The sequence below is a fragment of the Anomaloglossus baeobatrachus genome, chromosome 4 (genome assembly GCF_048569485.1).
Source record: "Anomaloglossus baeobatrachus isolate aAnoBae1 chromosome 4, aAnoBae1.hap1, whole genome shotgun sequence".
NCBI classification, from domain to species: domain Eukaryota; kingdom Metazoa; phylum Chordata; class Amphibia; order Anura; family Aromobatidae; genus Anomaloglossus; species Anomaloglossus baeobatrachus.
In genome coordinates, this window is record NC_134356.1 from 539,387,023 (window position 1) to 539,402,153 (window position 15,131).

The 15,131-nt window shown below is 39.9% G+C and overlaps 1 protein-coding gene across 7 annotated transcripts in view; it reads left to right on the plus strand.

The window, feature by feature from the left end:
* NTRK3 (neurotrophic receptor tyrosine kinase 3) overlaps positions 1-15,131 on the plus strand; it is a 1,080,464-nt gene that overhangs the window by 550,531 nt on the left and 514,802 nt on the right. For all 7 annotated transcript variants that reach the window (XM_075345946.1, XM_075345945.1, XM_075345948.1 and 4 more), the window contains exon 7: positions 1,625-1,767. In XM_075345946.1, coding sequence (XP_075202061.1) covers positions 1,625-1,767 — 143 coding nt within the window. The remainder of the gene's footprint in view (positions 1-1,624; positions 1,768-15,131) is intronic.

Consider the following 15,131-nt stretch of genomic DNA (forward strand, 5'->3'; position numbering starts at 1 on the left):
GGGAACCTTTCTCAAGTCCAGGAACTAAAACGTTGCCACCACATCTTATGGGACCTGCACCCACAGTATGGATGGTATAACAAGTGCTGCACTTATATTTTTATATATATATATATATATATATATATATATATATATATAGATATATATATATATATATATATATAGATATATATATATACTGCATATATATATATATATATATATATATATATATATATATATATATATAGACACACACACACACACACACACACACACACACAATGTGTATGTATATTACAACACAAGTAGTATAACGATAATAATCTTCGCATCCTGAAAATCAGCATTGGATGTAGATCAAAGACCACAATACTTTGATCTTCTCACATGTGTATTGGACTTATAAGAACATGTTTGACATCAGCTTTAGGGAATGTCTCAAGACTTTCAGTTACTTGTGTTAAGGAAGAAATTGTCGTTTTCTTGTCCAGCCCTCTCCCATTATTAATTTTAATAAAAAATGAAAATGCTGCAAAAGTTCCAGAGATAAGTCATGTTTTCATTGCAGGAAAATCACAGGAAGAAAAAAAATGAAAGATAAAAAATAATCTGTAAAAATGCACAGTTTATAAGTACAGTCGCCATTGTTTTACATACAACTGAGTATTTAAAAGTATGTAGAATATTGCAGTTTACAGACCCCGCAAAGTCCATTATGTGAAACTGTCCCTAAGCGATGAGACGGGAGTTATTTTAGCTCGGCTGAGTCCCCTTGTATACACAGTGTGATTCTAGGCTAACGTGACAATGGAGCTGTGCCCTGTACATATCATAGCGCAGCATATAATCTAAAATCATTGTAGGAAGATGAGCTCTTACTGCTTTTCTATGGCTTTGTGTTCTTATCAGTTGCCTCTTTCATTTGAAGTTTGTTTTTTAAGAGGCAATAATCTAAGTCGTTTTCAGTATGCAGGTACGATGCTGATTTGAATTATGTTATCACAGCTCCTCGTGGCACTGAGCATCTTAATATATTCCGGCCTTCTTGTCTTCCAAGCGGATTAGCTGCTGTTATCGAGATAAATAATTCTCCCTGCCACTCAGTTTTCGATTCCACGCCGTCTGCCAACAGGTGTTGGAGAATATGTGATCAATATAATCAGCTTAGTGAAACAGTTTAAGGTTCTTTCATTTTGTTTGCAAAAAAATGTAAAACCTGAAGACGATTCCTTATTTTCAAGTACTTTTTTGACGCTCTGTGAGCCGTGGATGTAAATCTTCTATATTAATGTATTCCTAGTAGCATCTTCTGGATTAGGAACCCAGAGCAATTACAATTGTTGATCACATTGTTGTGAATAGATTTTATTTTTTCCAGCTCATATCAGTAAAGGTTTCAAGATTAAGACTTGTGCCGATTAGGGGAGTGCAATATAATCACTATATTGTCCATTGGGAATTAAGTTGCAGCACTTAACTGTTTGGAAGGATGAAATGAAACTGTATCTTGGAATAATCAGATTTTCTGAGCTGTACTTTATATTGGTGAGCTGGTGAGCTCCATAACAAATCCTATTTTATATTAAGAGGTAAGACATGATATGATTTCTTTGTAACTTTTTTTCTTTTCTATACACAGACGTCCCGGGGGTCAGTGTCAGTCACAGTAGTTTGGAGGTACATGAAGGGGACAATGCTGTGGTTACTTGTAATGGTTCTGGATCACCCTTACCAGATGTCGATTGGGCTGTTTCGCACCTCCATTCCATTAGCACACACCAGGTGAGAGGCAAAATCTACAAGTTATATCTAAAGATAAGGTCGAAAATGAACATTATTCCATCTGTTTCAATTCAAGATCACAAGAGCATCTAGCAATCTTGTTCAGATTTCTTTTTTTAAAGTCAGCCAGACCTTTTGTAAATTAATTCATTGGTATCGGCTTCCCCAAAGACCTTATACAGTGGTACAGTAACTCATTACATGTTTGTAACTGATACTCTGGGTGCCACCGCATGGTGTCTCTAACAGGCATTGTTATAGTCTACCTAGAAGCAATCCTCCAGCCATTTTTTTGGGAGGAATCTGAATGCCGTATGAAACTTGTAAAAAATTTCCATCTGTCTCCTTGCTATCTTTTTACAGTCTTTTGAGGAGCTGGCTGCGGATTAAAGACTATTGGACCAATGGATGTAGAGCACAGTCCCTGCCTCTAAGGGATGCAGACATTTTACAGCACAGAGCACTGATTTCCTCGATCTCATTATTTTTCTCATTGTTGTGCTTTGTTAAATATTTTCTTGCCTGTCAGTTTAAGGTACACAGAAGGCTAGGCACCAAATTCGTAATTAGAGTGAAGTAATCATTCCATTACTCTCGTTAGTGTCAAGTGCCTCAGTTAAGCCATTGTTCTCCCATTGACTAGTCCCATTATGTGGATAAGAATTGTAGACCCAGTTGAGCCATCACATAATGGGATTGCACATGCAGTCCCACATGAAGGGCTTGGCCTAATAAAAATACCTCGAGCAAAACACAGTTTGCATTGCGGGTGTTTCCTGGGGAATAATCTTGAACCCAAAGGTGGCTTGGGGTACTTTGGACATTGATAGATAAGGGAATGTTGGGGTTTGTCACCACTTAAAGCTAGATACACATGTTTCGTTCGTGCTATCCGTCATGTGTAGTAGTATAGGCTGTGACTGCAGACCATACTGTTGGCAGATGCAAAAGCTGTGGGCCATCCAAAAGTTGGGAGACAGTGGGTATGGCCTAGTATGTGGGCAATGGAACTACCGATCTTAGCTTGAGATCTCGTGGACTGGGGGCATCTCGCTTTAGCAATCTACTTGGAGTTGCTGTAAGACCATGGACAGGAGAATACAAATAATTGCATTGCTAAGCTGCCTAGGTGATTAACACAACCTATAACCTCAGATCTTCACACATGTCATGCTACTTTTAGGTCTTGTTATATACCAGTTTCTTCCCTGAATGTGCATTTGGACAAAACATTTTGGCTCCTTGCAGATTAATTTTTCCACAAACATTAGTTTCCAGTAGGTTTTGAGAGGCTTCACTTTTGTGTAGGAAATTCACCAACTCCTTTGTAAGTGTCCCCTTTTATCCAAGAATCTCTTTTTTGAGAGTTGGGAGGTATGACTTTACTCCATAATAACACAGCGAGCTGCATTACATAATTCTCCTCCTGTTCATTTTCCATGAATTTATGAGTGAAAAAGAAATAAAACCATCTATAGCCTCTGTGCTAAGTTTCAGAAGAACATGGATGTTGACAACCAAAATGTTTATAAAGCCTAGGAAACCAGTCTTCACAGCATGGAGAGATTTAGTCTATGTCCACGTGCTGCATTTTTGTGGTGACAACAAAAATGCACCAGAAAGGCACCTTGTGATAAAAAAACTTACCCTGTGGCATCAAACGCATCAAAAACGCATGTGTTTTTATGCGTTTTTGATGCATTTTTATGCGTTTTTTTGACCATGCTTTTTTGATGCTTTTTTTCCCCAATGGGTGAAAAACGCAGGTAAAAAGCAAAAATGCAGGCAAAATACAGTCCAGAAAAAACTAACTTGTTCCCAGAAAAATCTGAAATCTTATAGACTTTGCTGGGGAAAGAAAAGCCTGTAGTATGTGGTGACTAAAAGGTCACCATAAACTGCACCAAAAAAAGCATTAAAAGAAGCAGCGTACGCATGAGGCCTTATTGTCTTGCAGCTCTTACAACAAATAGGTTAGAAATTGTATCTTTCTTCCTTTTATTAATCGGCTATCCCACCAATGGGCTCCTGTGTCCCTCTGTGAATTGAGCAACATTGACCATGCATGACCACTGCTAAGTTGACATGTGACACCGTTCCCATAGATAATGAATGAAGCAGTGGTCATGCATATGCTCTACCGCTTCAGGTGACCGGAAACCCATATTTTTGTGATCATGGAATTAGTCTTATTAAAAATGCCATTCAATCTACTTTTTAGCCTGATACAGAGCAGAGGAAGCCAAGAAGATTTATAAATAGTTTCATGGAAAAATATTGAGAATAACTTTCATTCGTGGCATGCAGTAGTACTTAAATCACCGTAAGTATGCTGCACCAATGATCCAAGCCGTTCTCAAGGACACTGTGACACATATGCTCCTTTTTATGGTTTACTTTAAATATTAAAGTAATACAATAAAGGCTCTAGCTAACTTTAATGTGGAAAAAAAAGCTGAGGCCATCAGAAGTTTTATTCAAACTTTGTTTTATCTGTCACACAAGGCAGTATATAGATAATTTGGCAAAGTGCTGCTTAGCTGAGCAGTTGTGCAGTGAACTGAATCAGTAATCTCCTATTTATATTTTATAGGGGTGGGAACCTTGTCCATCCCCTTTAGTGAAGTGCAGACAAGAAGGTCGAGAGACTTATTATGGCATCTGTTCCATCTGAGTCCTGCAGTACGGTGTACAGTAACTGCAGTCGTCCTGTCTTGTCTATTACTTGGAGCATGTCAGATGTATCAGACTAAACCTGTCAGTTGTCTCTTTTCATTCCCTTTCTTCTTTATCTGAAACTCATCTTATACTCTTGTCTTTTTTTTGTTATGTCAAAACATGACCGTCATCTACATTTTATACAGTGTGGAGAAATGGGAAAACTCTCTGGGAACTGAATGGAATAAGATTCACAAATGTTTAATAGCAATTAAGTTCCATACAGATGACATATATATATATATATATATACACCGTATTTTTCGCTTTATAAGACGCATCCCCAAATTTGGTGAAGGAAAAGAGAATTTTTTTTTTAATGTTAAATGGGGTCCATCTTATAATGCCAATGTCCGTCTAACAAATCATATAGGGTATATGTCCCTCATAGCCCCCCATCCTAAAATTAGCCCCCCTTAATCTGGATATGGCCCCCTTATATTGAATATAGCCCCCCTTGTGCTGGGACACGTCCCCCTGTGCTGCCTATGGCCCCTATAGATGGTACACCTCCCCTGTGTTAGATATGCCCCCAGGCTGCTGCCCATAATAAAATAAAACACTCTTTCCTTACCTTCTCAACGCTGTCCCTTCTCGCAGTTGAGCTCCGGCTTCCTTACTTCCTGGTTCTTGCTGCCGGTCATGTGATCGGCATGGCAGAGTGATATCATCTCTGTGTGCCTTATCACAGACAACAGCAGCAGGAGACCGGAGATCAGCGCTGGAGGTAAGTAAAGCTTTTTTTATTTTACTATAGGCAGCAGCACGGGGGCCATATCTAACACAGGGGGGATCATGTGCGATCAAAGGAGGGTGCAGGCAGATATAATATGCCCCGCTGCCCCAGCCCCTCAGCGTGATGCAGTTTCAGCACCACACTGCTGGACAGCGGCTGTGCATATTATATGAGCGGGAGCAGGAGATCAAATGCTGCCGCTGGCAGCTGTCACCTGCCCCCAGCACCGCTCCAGAGCGGACCCTGCATTATATATATATGTACACCCCCCCCCGTATATTAGGTTTATAAGACGCACCCCCCACTTTCTCCCAAAAGGCCACTTATAGGTTGTCAAAGGAGAATTAATCCAAGTTTAGTTTTTATCAGAGGCCTAATTTTGAATCTCGATATTTTGAATATTATTTTGTCTTAAGCTAAAACATTAATCTAATGTCAAACAGTCAAATTTTTTTAGTATTTTAAAGCACCACTCCAGCGTAGGAGGTTTTAACACTGGAGTGTTTTTTTAAATGTAAGCCATCTGTCCCCTGTCTTACCTTTTGGCATTCTCACCTTTTACTGCCGGTGCTCCGGTCCGGTGTCATCTTGTACCACTAACGTCTGAGTGGCTGGAAGTCAGATATTACGTCACAAGCGCTCAGTACATCTCTGAGAACCAGAACGAGGCCAGAATGAGGCTCTCAGAGAGATGTATTGATTTGTGACCTTTGGTGTGTTTCATGAAAAACTGGAGCTCCCGGCAAGTTACAAATCACAGTAGACCAATCGGAGTGGTGGCAATAGAAGGTGAAGCCACCGAAAGATGAGTATGGTAGTATTCATGCCCTGGGATAACTTCCATGATGCTTGTCAGCACTCCAGTACTTTTTATCAGAACAAGAATTGCAACAGAATACAATGTTCGTGCCATTGAATATAAAAGAAATATCATGACAGGACCTCAAATGCAAAATTGAATAGAATCTCAAAGGGAAACTGTCATGTGAAAAAATCATATTAAACAGTAGAAATGGGGTTAATCTGTAGGATAATAGCATTCTAGCCTGCCCAGTGCCTGCATATGGAACCATGCTACCAGGAGGAATTAACTTTATTTCTCCCGGCAGAGTTCATCTTCAGTCACGGGGGTAGTGCCTGAGCGGGTTCTGTCACCACTCTGTATTGAGAGTGGTGGCTGTAACAACACCCACTGCACTGACAGTCACCTCTAATTCTGAGTGAGCTGTCAGTCAGTGTTGGGATTTGGTTACAGACGGCGCTGACTAAACCCATACCAGCGCCAACCAGGTGACTGAAACCTGAATGCTGCCATGAGGAATAAATATCATTTCTTCCCGATATCTGGGTTAGAAGTGCAGACATCGGACAGGTTCAGAATTCTTTTAACCTGCAGATGAACCCCATATCTGCAGGCTAAAAGTGTGTTTTCATGTGACAGGTTCCATTAACTGAACACTTCAGAATTTTACAGATTTCTGGAAAAATTTGATGTAAAACTGTATAATGTTTTCACACTATTCCTAAATATAGACAAGGCCAAATAAAACAAATAAAAAATATCACTATGCCGAGGCCCGGCTTGTGTGCTCTGCGCCTGCGTACGCACCTGCGCCCTCCTAATTATGGTCCGGACCGCGCGCCAGCGATGATCCAGCTGATCGTGAGTAACCCTCACCTATCTCCTTATATAGGAGCCTGTTGTCACAGTGCACTGTACTTTCCCTGACGAAGCCGCAGCGGCGGCGATACGCGTGGGGTGATCCTTTGTACCCCGGGTATGCGCCCCTCCACATTGAGTACTGGCTCTCTAATGGACCTTGCAGTGTTGTCCCCTTGATATTTCCTTATTGCTCCATAGGACTTACACTGCCTCTCCATAACCGCTCCTCTGCACCCTACTTTAGGTGTGCTGCCTCTCACTCCGAATTGACCATACTCCTGGATTGCCAGGTATCTAATGGAGGTTTCATTCCTTGTTGTCCAGCAGGGTGATGATGTCCTCAGGGGCATATAACAACTTATATTGCGTGTTTGGGGAGATTACCATGTTTTGGCTGGTCCCTCTATAGAGCTCTTTTTATGGTTCCATGCCTGGTCACTACCCTCTAGCCTTCACTATTGTCATTGGTTATGTACCTTTTTTATATGTGACATTTTTCTATTGTGCTTGGGTTAGGGTATACTAGGCTGCAATAGATTTTTCCCCTCGTGGCGGGGCTATGTGACTGCATTATTGTAATATTGTACTATTATCTATTACTATTCACCTGTGGGTACAGGATCCTGTTTATATTATATGTTTTAATTGGTTTTAAACTTTATTGTGCACTGTTAATAAAGGTTCTTTTTTCACATGACATCATGGGTTGTGCGATATATGCAATGTCTTTTCTCCTTTAATTCCCCATGTACTCCATTGCATTCAGCACCCCTTCTGATTAATATATTGGCTTTTGTGGTGCATCCTCTCTCTTTTGGCTAAATAAAACAAATAAGTCAACAATAGCAGTGTCATTTTTATTGAGAAAAATGATTCAGTATCACATGTCCATGAGTGACATAAGTATGTGAACCTTTGCTTTCAGTATCTGTGGTGTGAACCCTTTGAACAGCAATAACTTCATCTGAAAAAATGTAGTAATTTTTTACTAGTCCTGCACAATCGTTCAGAGAAATTTTAGCCCATTTCTCCCTACAAAACAGCTTCAACTCTGTATGATGATTGTTTTTACGTGAACTGCTCTCTTCAGGTCACACCAAATTTTTTTTATAGGGTTAAGGACTTTGACTTGGTTATTCTAAAACTTTAACTTTATTCTTCTTTGACCTTTTTATGTAGAACCATTTGCATGCTTTGGGACATTGTTTTGCCCCACCCCCCATGTTCATTTGAGATTCAGGTCATTGACAGATGGGCTGACATTTCATTTTGCAGTTTGCTGCTAAAATTCTGAGTTAATTCTTCCTTTGTTATAGTAAAACATCCTGGGCCATAAGAAGCATTCTGGGCCAGAGGAACCATCATGGGCTTGACGACCATCCTGGTCCAAAGCCTGTACTAAAACCACTGTGTTTCAACCTGCAGATAGGCAGCAGTGTTCTTTTTGGAAACTAAAGCCTTATTCATTGTAATCCTTCCTAATATACACCTTATTACAGTGTCCTCTTGATGGTGGATTTATGAACATTAACAGTAGCTAATGTGTGAGAGGTCTTTACTAGAGATGAGTGAACCTTTGGAGGTTCGGTTCACAGGGCACATTGGAACCTTAGATAAGGTTCGGTTTGTGACCCCGACTTGATCTGAACCTCAATGGAAGTTAGTAATTAGGCAGTTCATGTCTCCACCCACATGTAGTCAGCCATAAGCAGAACACTTCCGGGGGAGAGCGGACAGGGGTTTTTTGTAACATTTTTTTAGTTTGTTTTGTGTGTGCACATTAGATCATATCATGTTAATTTTACCCGCAATGTGAGCTGCTAATACACTGCACGTGGCTCGCACAGGGCTGAGCATCAATCGTACCTGAACACAGCGCTGCTCGCTTGAGTAGTTTGCACTCATAACTTACTCGACCTTCAAACCCATACTTTGCTTTTTTTTTGGAAGTGGATTTCCTAACCCAAACCTCGAATCTCAGGTTTGCTCACCTCTAGTCTTTGGTTGACTAGAAGTTACCTGGAGTTTCTCTATGATCATACAGACTATTATAAGCCTTGCGTTTAGAATTATCTTTGTAGGCTGATTATTCCAAGGGAAAGTAATAATGGTCTTGAATTTCCCACATTTGGTGGACTCTAAACTCTTTACAGATGATTTTGTAACATTTTCCAGCCTGTTAAGCTTTCTCAACTCTTCTTTTGAGGTCCTCAAGAATTTCCTTTGTTTATACCATCTTAAATGTCCACCAATATTTTTAAAAGATCATATTTTCATAAAACCCTGTTCTTTAAATTCAGGTCACCCACATGCAATTAGAAGGTGAAATTAGATTCAGGTGTTTTAAGTCAATGGGATGACAATCATGTCAACCCATTGATTGAAAACACAAGACTAAATGTATCTTCAAAATATCTATTAATATAAAAACTTCACATATTTTTGCCACTCACAGACATGTGATACTGGATAATTATTCTCAATAGAAAAAGACAGTGTCTCATTTTTTTCCTCTCAATATTTTTTACTGTTTTCTTTACCTTTAGGACTTCTATGAAACCCAGTGTATTTTTAGGTACAATTTATGCAGAAATGTGGAAAATTGTGAAAGGTCCCCAAAGTTTCAAACCCCATTGTAAATTGTCTGTAATATATAACACTTCAACATTAGTTGGTAGAATTGGAGAATTCATATATATGTCAGAATAGAAATAAAAAGGCCAAAAAAAATCAGTCATAAATTTTAGTCTTCAGAACATAGAATATATTTTTGCTTTATTTAAATGTTAAATAAAACAATATTTGTATAATGTAGTTGATGTTCTGCACTCGAGATCTTTATTAGAACAGCTTACACTATACACATCTTTAGCGATTCTTTGATGCATTTCAGATACTTAATCATAGCATGATTAAGGGACAAGAATTGACCTGAAATTCCTGAAGGTATTTCTAAAGAAGGTGTATTATAAGCTGTTTTAATAAACATTATTTGGATTTTATCTTCACGCCTGCATGTCAAATTTGATTGTGGACTCAAAAGTGAATCTTAGTGAACCTGATATGATTGCGAACAATCAGAGATGAGTGAGCTGGTAATTTTACTGATATCATAATCTAGCCTATTTGTTCAGTTAGGAAATATCTTCTGTAAAGCTGGATTCACACATAGAGACAGCGACAACGACGTCGCTGTTACGTCACCATTTTCTGTGACGTAACAGCGACCTTGTAAGTCGCTGTTCTGATCGCTGCTTAGCTGTCAAACACAGCAGACGCAGCAGCGATCATAACGACACGCGTCGCTGTGCTACATGTGCAGAGAGCAGGGAGCTGCGCACACCGCTTAGTGCTGGCCCCCTGCACCCCTAGCTACAGTACACATCGGGTTAATTACCCGATGTGTACTGCAGCTACATGTGCAAAGAGCAGGGAGCCTCGCACACCGCTTAGCGCTTGCTCCCTGCTCTCCTAGCTACAGTACACATCGGGTTAATTACCCGATGTGTACTGCAGCTACATGTGCAGAGAGCAGGAGCCAGCACTGGCAGCGAGAGCGGCGGATGCTGGTAACGAAGGTAAATATTGAGTAACCAGGGAAAGGTCTTCCCTTGGTTACCCGATGTTTACCCTGGTTACAGCTTACTGCAGCTGCCAGAAGCCGGCTCCTGCTCCCTGCTCACTTCATTTCGTCGCTCTCTCGCTGTCACACACAGCGATGTGTGCGTCACAGCGGGAGAGCGACGACCAAAAAATGAAGCTGGACATTCAGCAACGACCGTCGACCTCACAGCAGGGGCCAGGTCGTTGCTGGATGTCACACACAGCGACAGCGATGGGACGTCGCTGCAACGTCACAGAAAATGGTGACATAGCAGCGACGTCGTTGTCGCTGTGTGTGACACCACCTTAAGATGGCCACTGGAAAGGTCCTTGACAAGAGATATGTATCATTGAGGTTGGCGATGGCAGCTTGGAGCAGGCTCCAGCACATAAAGTGCTGAGAGAGTTAATAGGGCATGTCAAGGCCAAGTTTTCAAGTAGTCAGAGAGATGGGTGGAACTTGCTGGTCACATATTCCCACCATGGAACGTGGTATGGCAGGTAAAAAATCAGATGTCTGATTCACTGTCTGTGTGTGGAGGTGTGCAGACCTCCAGTGTTGCAGTGTTGTTTCTCCTTGCTGGACATTAACCTGAGTGGACAAACCCTCACTACTGCAAAGAATTTTGCTTTTTTATTTTTACTTTGTGTCTTAAAAGGCTATTTTTAATTTGTTATCATGAGTAAAGGTGAGCAAACGTTTTTGAAAAAGGTTCGCCAATCTCAAATTCCACATGAACCTTGGCTCGTTCAGGTCAAGATCACATTTGCGAACACTTTTCTAAAAAATCGCCAAAGTTCAGCTTTGTTCAGTAACTCAAAAAGCGAAATGGTTAAAGCAGGAAATACTTACCAGTCTCCACATGGCTGTATCACTACTTCTGGGTCTGCTCATTAACCTTCATACATATTCACCACTTCCCCCACCCACAAGCAGTTACGGAATCTATGATTGGTTGCAGTCAGACTGCGTCCCCACCCTATGTGACAGCGTCTGTGATTGGTTGGAATCACACACGCTGTTTGGGTTCCCTATTGGAGGGTAAAAATATTTATACCAAGTGTAGATAAATCAGAAGGCTACAGGCAGCAGTCCACAGCCGTGTGTTTATCTTGGCTGTGTATTAGTACAAGTGGGACCCTATGTGTTTTTATTTTATTATTTAAATAAATAATTTAAAAAACAGCATGAAGTCCCCTCCAATGTTGATACTCAGCTATTAGAAAGTTGAGAGCCATGGGCTGATATTTTCAGGCTGGGGAGGCCTAACTGTGACAGCAGGCGAACCAACCTCAGGTGAGGTCATTTAACTCAGTGACCTCACCTCAGGTGAGCTCATTGAGTTTAATGTGACCGGCATCTCCTTGCAGAAAACCATGTTTTTTTTGCCAGGAGATGCAGATTTGGTGCTGAAATTTATACACCACATTTTTGCGCCAAATCTGCATCTTCTGGCAAAAAAAATGCATTTAAACTCGATACGGTTTTCATGCCATATTGATGCGTTTTTTGCCAGGAGAAGCACATTTGGGGCAAGGAATTTGGTGAAATCTGCATCTCCTGGCAAAAAAAACACACACAAAAACAGTTTTCCTGCCATTACTGTGCAGTTTACTGTAAGCAGATGCAAATTTGGTGCAGAAATCTAGTTCAGTCATTTCAGCACAAAATTTGCATCTCCTGGCAGAAAAATGCACAGTTTTTGTGCAATTTTTTTGATAAGAGATGCAGATTTGGTGCTGAAATGTATACACCATACTCCTGCACCAAATCTGAATCAGCTGTAAAAAAATTTGCATCAATGTCGCATCAAAAGTGCGTTGAGTTGTAAAGCGTTTTTTTCTTCTTTTGTTTTTTTTACAGAAGATGCAGATTTTGTACAGGAATAAGGTGTATAAAATTGAGATCTAAATCTGACAGGACCTCAAATGCAAAATTGAATAGAATCTCAAAGGGAAACTGTCATGTGAAAAAATCATATTAAACAGTAGAAATGTGGTTAATCTGTAGGATAATAGCATTCTAGCCTGCCCAGTGCCTGCATATGGAACCATGCTACCAGGAGGAATTAACTTTATTTCTCCTGGCAGAGTTCATCTTCAGTCACGGGGGTGGTGCCAGAGCGGGTTCTGTCACCACTCTGTATTGAGAGTGGTGGCTGTAACAACACCCACTGCACTGACAGTCACCTCTAATTCTGAGTGAGCTGTCAGTCAGTGTTGGGGTTTGGTTACAGACGGCGCTGACTAAACCCGTACCAGCGCCAACCAGGTGACTGAAACCTGAATGCTGACATGAGGAATAAATATCATTTCTTCCTGATATCTGGGTTAGAAGTGCAGACATCGGACAGGTTCAGAATTCTATTAACCTGCAGATGAACCCCATATCTGCAGGCTAAAAGTGTGTTTTCATGTGACAGGTTCCATTAACTGAACACTTCAGAATTTTACAGATTTCTGGAAAAATTTGATGTAAAACTGTATAATGTTTTCACACTATTCCTAAATATTGACAAGGCCAAATAAAACAAATAAGTCAATAATAGCAGTGTCATTTTTATTGAGAAAAATGATTCAGTATCACATGTCCATGAGTGACATAAGTATGTGAACCTTTGCATTCAGTATCTGTGGTGTGAACCCTTTGAACAGCAATAACTTCATCTGAAAAAAATTAGTAATTGTTTACTAGTCCTGCACAATCGTTCAGAGAAGTTTTAGCCCATTTCTCCCTACAAAACAGCTTCAACTCTGTATGATGATTGTTTTTACGTGAACTGCTCTCTTCAGGTCACACCAAATTTTTTTTATAGGGTTAAGGACTTTGACTTGGTTATTCTAAATCTTTAACTTTATTCTTCTTTGACCTTTTTATGTAGAACCATTTGCATGCTTTGGGACATTGTTTTGCCCCATCCCCCATGTTCTTTTGAGATTCAGGTCATTGACAGATGGGCTGACATTTCATTTTGCAGTTTGCTGCTAAAATTCTGAGTTAATTCTTCCTTCGTTATAGTAAAACATCCTGGGCCATAGGAAGCATTCTGGGCCAGATGAACCATCATGGGCTAGACGACCATCCTGGCCCAAAGCCTGTACTAAAACCACTGTGTTTCAACCTGCAGATAGGCAGCAGTGTTCTTTTTGGAAAGTAAAGCCTTTTTCATTGTAATCCTTCCTAATATACACCTTATTACAGTGTCCTCTTGATGGTGGATTTATGAACATTAACAGTAGCTAATGTGTGAGAGGTCTTTACTAGAGATGAGGGAACCTTTGGAGGTTCGGTTCACAGGGCACATTGGAACCTTAGATAAGGTTCGGTTTGTTACCCCGACTTGATCTGAACCTCAATGGAAGTTAGTAATTAGGCAGTTCATGTCTCCACCCACATGTAGTCAGCCATAAGCAGAACACTTCCGGGGGAGAGCGGACAGGGTTTTTTGTAACATTTTTTTAGTTTGTTTTGTGTGTGCACATTAGATCATATCATGTTAATTTTACCCGCAATGTGAGCTGCTAATACACTGTACATGGCTCGCACAGGGCTGAGCATCAATCATACCCGAGCACAGCGCTGCTCGCTTGAGTAGTTTGCACTCATAACTTACTCGACCTTCAAACCCATACTTTGCTTTTTTTTTGGAAGTGGATTTCCTAACCCAAACCTCGAATCTCAGGTTTGCTCACCTCTAGTCTTTGGTTGACTAGAAGTTACCTGGAGTTTCTCTATGATCATACAGACTATTATAAGCCTTGCTTTTAGAATTATCTTTGTAGGCTGATTATTCCAAGGGAAAGTAATAATGGTCTTGAATTTCCCACATTTGGTGGACTCTAAACTCTTTACAGATGATTTTGTAACATTTTCCAGCCTGTTAAGCTTTCTCAACTCTTCTTTTGAGGTCCTCAAGAATTTCCTTTGTTTATACCATCTTAAACGTCCACCAATATTTTTAAAAGATCATATTTTCATAAAACCCTGTTCTTTAAATTCAGGTCACCCACATGCAATTAGAAGGTGAAATTAGATTCAGGTGTTTTAAGTCAATGGGATGACAATCATGTCAACCCATTGATTGAAAACACAAGACTAAATGTATCTTCAAAATATCTATTAATATAAAAACTTCACATATTTTTGCCACTCACAGACATGTGATACTGGATAATTATTCTCAATAGAAAAAGACAGTGTCTCATTTTTTTCCTCTCAATATTTTTTACTGTTTTCTTTACCTTTAGGACTTCTATGAAACCCAGTGTATTTTTAGGTACAATTTATGCAGAAATGTGGAAAATTGTGAAAGGTCCCCAAAGTTTCAAACCCCATTGTAAATTGTCTGTAATATATAACACTTCAACATTAGTTGGTAGAATTGGAGAATTCATATATATGGCAGAATAGAAATAAAAAGGCCGAAAAAAATCAGTCATCAATTTTAGTCTTCAGAACATAGAATATATTTTTGCTTTATTTAAATGTTAAATAAAATAATATTTGTATAATGTAGTTGATGTTCTGCACTCGAGATCTTTATTAGAACAGCTTACACTATACACATCTTTAGCGATTCTTTGATGCATTTCAGATACTTAATCATAGCATGATTAAGGGACAAGAATTGACCTGAAATTCCT